The sequence below is a fragment of the Rutidosis leptorrhynchoides genome, chromosome 8, assembly GCF_046630445.1.
Source record: "Rutidosis leptorrhynchoides isolate AG116_Rl617_1_P2 chromosome 8, CSIRO_AGI_Rlap_v1, whole genome shotgun sequence".
NCBI lineage: Eukaryota > Viridiplantae > Streptophyta > Magnoliopsida > Asterales > Asteraceae > Rutidosis > Rutidosis leptorrhynchoides.
In genome coordinates, this window is record NC_092340.1 from 44,416,313 (window position 1) to 44,420,266 (window position 3,954).

The 3,954-nt window shown below is 34.1% G+C and overlaps 1 protein-coding gene across 1 annotated transcript; it reads left to right on the forward strand.

Annotated features, from left to right (window-relative positions):
- Positions 1–327: 327 nt before the first annotated feature.
- LOC139862159 (adenosine kinase 2-like) lies at positions 328–3,665 on the forward strand. Its single transcript, XM_071850720.1, has 12 exons — positions 328–533; positions 1,187–1,240; positions 1,485–1,531; positions 1,622–1,653; positions 1,739–1,840; positions 2,310–2,377; positions 2,576–2,652; positions 2,730–2,827; positions 2,904–2,974; positions 3,058–3,124; positions 3,226–3,409; positions 3,505–3,665. The coding sequence occupies exons 1-12, from the start codon at positions 448–450 to the stop codon at positions 3,645–3,647; spliced, it is 1,029 nt and encodes a 342-aa protein (XP_071706821.1). The 5' UTR covers positions 328–447; the 3' UTR covers positions 3,648–3,665.
- The last annotated feature ends 289 nt before the right edge of the window (positions 3,666–3,954 follow it).

Genomic DNA, 3,954 nt, shown 5'->3' on the forward strand with positions numbered 1-3,954 from the left:
CACTTAAAAAGCTTCAGCTAAACGCTTTCAGCTAAACGCTTGCAGCTAAACACCTGCAGCTAAACGCTTGCAGCTTCCAGCTAGTTTTACCAAACATACCCCTAAACGCTAGATAGATTAGCGTTCAAACAATTAGCTTTTTCAGAACCCTAAAAGCTTTAAACTCTTCTTAACCAAACAAAACTTTTTATTATATGGAAGTTTTTTTTCATAAAAGATAAAAGCTAAAAGCTACACAGCTTCAAAAAGCTGATAGCCAAACATGCCCCATACCGATATCTAACTAACAATCCAACCCCAATTCCCCCAAACTTTTCACTATAAAAACTCATCACTCCCTTCACTCTCTTTTCGCCATTCATCCTCAGATCAGATCGTGCTTACGTCTACTCTATTTAAACCCTAATTCCCATTCATTTTCAATTCAAACCCTAATCTTAACTTGAAATGGCGGATTATGAAGGAATCCTCCTGGGAATGGGCAACCCACTTCTCGACATTTCAGCAGTAGTCGACGATGATTTCCTCACCAAGTAATCATCATCATTATCCCTTTCTCTTATACCTATAATCTAATAAATACATAATGCTAATTTTATATCCATTTCATGATTTAAATCATTACGTAATTGTTCGGATCTTGCTTCATTTTCATCTGACCTACTATAGTTTAAGCTACAGATCTGTTGAAGATTAAATTTTAGAAATATTATATTAGTAATTATGATGATTATGATTTGTGTTACTGTAGCCGGTGTTTTGTTTTTTTAGGGCTTTAGATCTAGGGTTTTTTATACTGTTATGAATTTAGTGCTGTGCTTATGTAAGAGTTGCTTTGTAAGTTTAAATACTTCAATTAATTTTTTTGTTTTTTTTTTTTTTTTTTTTTTGGAATTGAGAGTTACTGTTTAGATTATGAGTTATATACAACACCTCTAGTTCTTGTATAAATTTGCTCTTACATTTTTACATATGTACTATATTTGTATCTATTTTTTGGTTAGAAATTTAAGCACTACCCTGTTTTATGTCTTTCAATATATAACTGTATGTATTGTACAACTCCCTTGAGTATCATTTTTTTACCTTTTTTGTGAGATTGCTTGTACCTGTACGGCTGTACAGTTTTAGAATTCAATGTGGATCAGCTTAATTTGTTGCTTAATATAGCTATTTGAATTTTCAGATACGGTATTAAGCTGAATGATGCCATCCTTGCTGAAGAAAAGCATTTGTCTATGTAAGTATTCATCTCGTTAATCCTACGCATGCGACATAAATCGTTTACTTCCTTATAGATGCTATTTTGTAAGTTGGGTGTATGGAGTAGTTAGGAATAGTTACATTGATTTTGCTGGATTTAGTATCAAACACAATCAAGGTTTTCAAGGATCTTACATGAACACATGTCACATTATGTTTTATAATGTTATCAGTTTTTATTTACTTTTAATGTTTTTTTTTTTTTCTTTTTCTTTTTTCAGGTATGATGAGATGTCTTCCAAATACACTGTAGAGTACATTGCTGGAGGTTACTAAATACTTTTGATTTTTGTGTTTTTACTCATCTATATTTACTGTTAATGTGGTAGCTGGTACTAATTTTAAGTTATCCTTTTAGGTGCTACTCAGAACTCAATCCGTGTTGCTCAAGTAAGTAACTGTATCCCTTTATAGTTGTCTAATATGGATTTATGAGAGTAAAACACTCATTTACCATTTTTACACTGCTCTGTAGTGGATGCTACAAATCCCGGGTGCAACAAGTTATATGGGCTGTGTTGGAAAGGACAAGTACGGTGAGGAGATGACCAAGAACTCGAAAGCTGCCGGTGTTAATGTATAAATCTTCTTGCTTTTAACTATTTTGTAGTATTCAAGTTGCAATAATCAGTTTAATAAGGTTGAATGAATAAACACTGGTATTTATGTCTGCACGCTCGCAGATGTTTTTATTGCAGACTGCTTGTTTTTTTGAAGACATAAGATAAAATAATGTCTTATTTTGTCTGCAATCAATTGCAGACTTAGAAATGTGCTTCTAAGCGTACAAGATTATGTTATTTTGCAGACATAAAAACAGTCAGTCTTCAGTATTCAACATATACAGACCTTTAGATCACATCTTCTTAGACATGGTCCGCAGATCTTTGGACAAAACATCTTAAAAAACAAACATTTATACAAAATCACATAATTAGTTGTTAGAATGCACATCCCAACACTCTTTAGTAGTCTGTTTGTTTTTTTTTTTTTTTTTTATCTGCAGTGGATGAATTAATGCCTTTTCTATTGTTGATGTCTATCAGGTACATTATCGTGAGGACGAATCCGCACCCACCGGTACATGTGCCGTTTGTGTTGTTGGTGGAGAGAGGTTAGTATATATATTTTTGTGCACGTATTCGTTGCTCAGTCTAATTTAATGATCTTGTTGTATGGAAACTTTGTCTAGGCATTTTCATCTTGTTCATTGCTAAAAATAGAATTGAATTGAATAGATTTATAAACCTATTGTTTATTCTGAGGGTCAATATATGTTCTTTAAAAATTTCCAATGTTTTGATTTGAACAGGTCACTTATTGCCAATTTGTCTGCTGCCAACTGCTACAAGGCAGATCACTTAAAAAAGCCCGAGAATTGGGCACTAGGTACTGATTTCTGACATCATGATTAATCACTTTATTCATGCGTGGTCAAAATTGCTAAGTACAACTATTTGCGACAGTTGAAAAGGCCAAATACATCTATATTGCTGGGTTTTTCCTTACTGTCTCCCCTGAATCAATTCAGCTAGTAGCTGAACATGCAGCAGCAAACAACAAGGTAAATGATAAAATGATCGACACCCATATAAATATATAGTTTATTGTATAATTTCTGACTTCCTTAAAACCTGTAGATTTTCACAATGAACTTATCTGCACCGTTCATCTGTGAATTCTTCAAGGATGCTCAAGATAAAGCCTTACCGTGAGTTCAATCATACTGTTTCCCTATTTAAGTTATCTGTCACTTTGTTATTCTAAACCTTTGTGTATTAAATAATTATGCAGGTATGTTGATTATGTTTTTGGAAATGAAACCGAAGCTAGAACATTCTCAAAGGTGCATGGTTGGGAGGTAAGAAACGAACTATCTGGTTGTTGAACACAATCATCACATAACCATAAATCAATAAAAAGTCTCAAACTTTTATAAAGAGTTAATTACTTATTTTCCAGACTGATAATGTGGAGGAGATTGCAATCAAGATCTCTCAGTTACCAAAAGCATCTGGGACCCACAAGAGGATTACCGTGATCACTCAGGGTGCCGATCCTGTAGTTGTTGCTCAGGACGGTAAAGTTTCAAAATATCCCGTCATCTATTTGCCAAAGGAGAAACTCGTTGATACCAACGGAGCAGGTTTGTATTATCATCATCCTTCAATGGTGTACTTGTTGGAGTAATTATGACGATTGGTGTCTAAATTCTCATCTTTTTGTGATATATGTGTTCAGGTGATGCATTCGTTGGTGGATTTTTATCTCAATTGGTTCTAGAGAAGCCGATTGCCGAATGTGTGAGAGCCGGTTGCTACGCATCCAATGTGATCATCCAAAGATCAGGGTGCACGTACCCTGAGAATCCCGATTTTAGTTAGATCCTATCCATTTCATGCTGCTAATCTCGCCCAGTTGAATGTGGTTGGGCCATTTTTCTTGTGCTGCTTTTTCAGGGTTGCGTTATTGTTATTTATCTTTTGATTTGCATTGAGATTAGCTTCCTAACCAAAATAGTTGGTTAAAGTTGAGGTGTTTTTAAACTACAAATCTACAATACTACTATTGTTTCAGTTTATAATTTTGAATTGCTGTTTATTTTCGAAGCCTGAGTTGTGGTGTGTTGTCCTCACAATATACGTTTTACAGCAATTAATTAATAAACTTTGTTGTACCCTGTAATGTGGT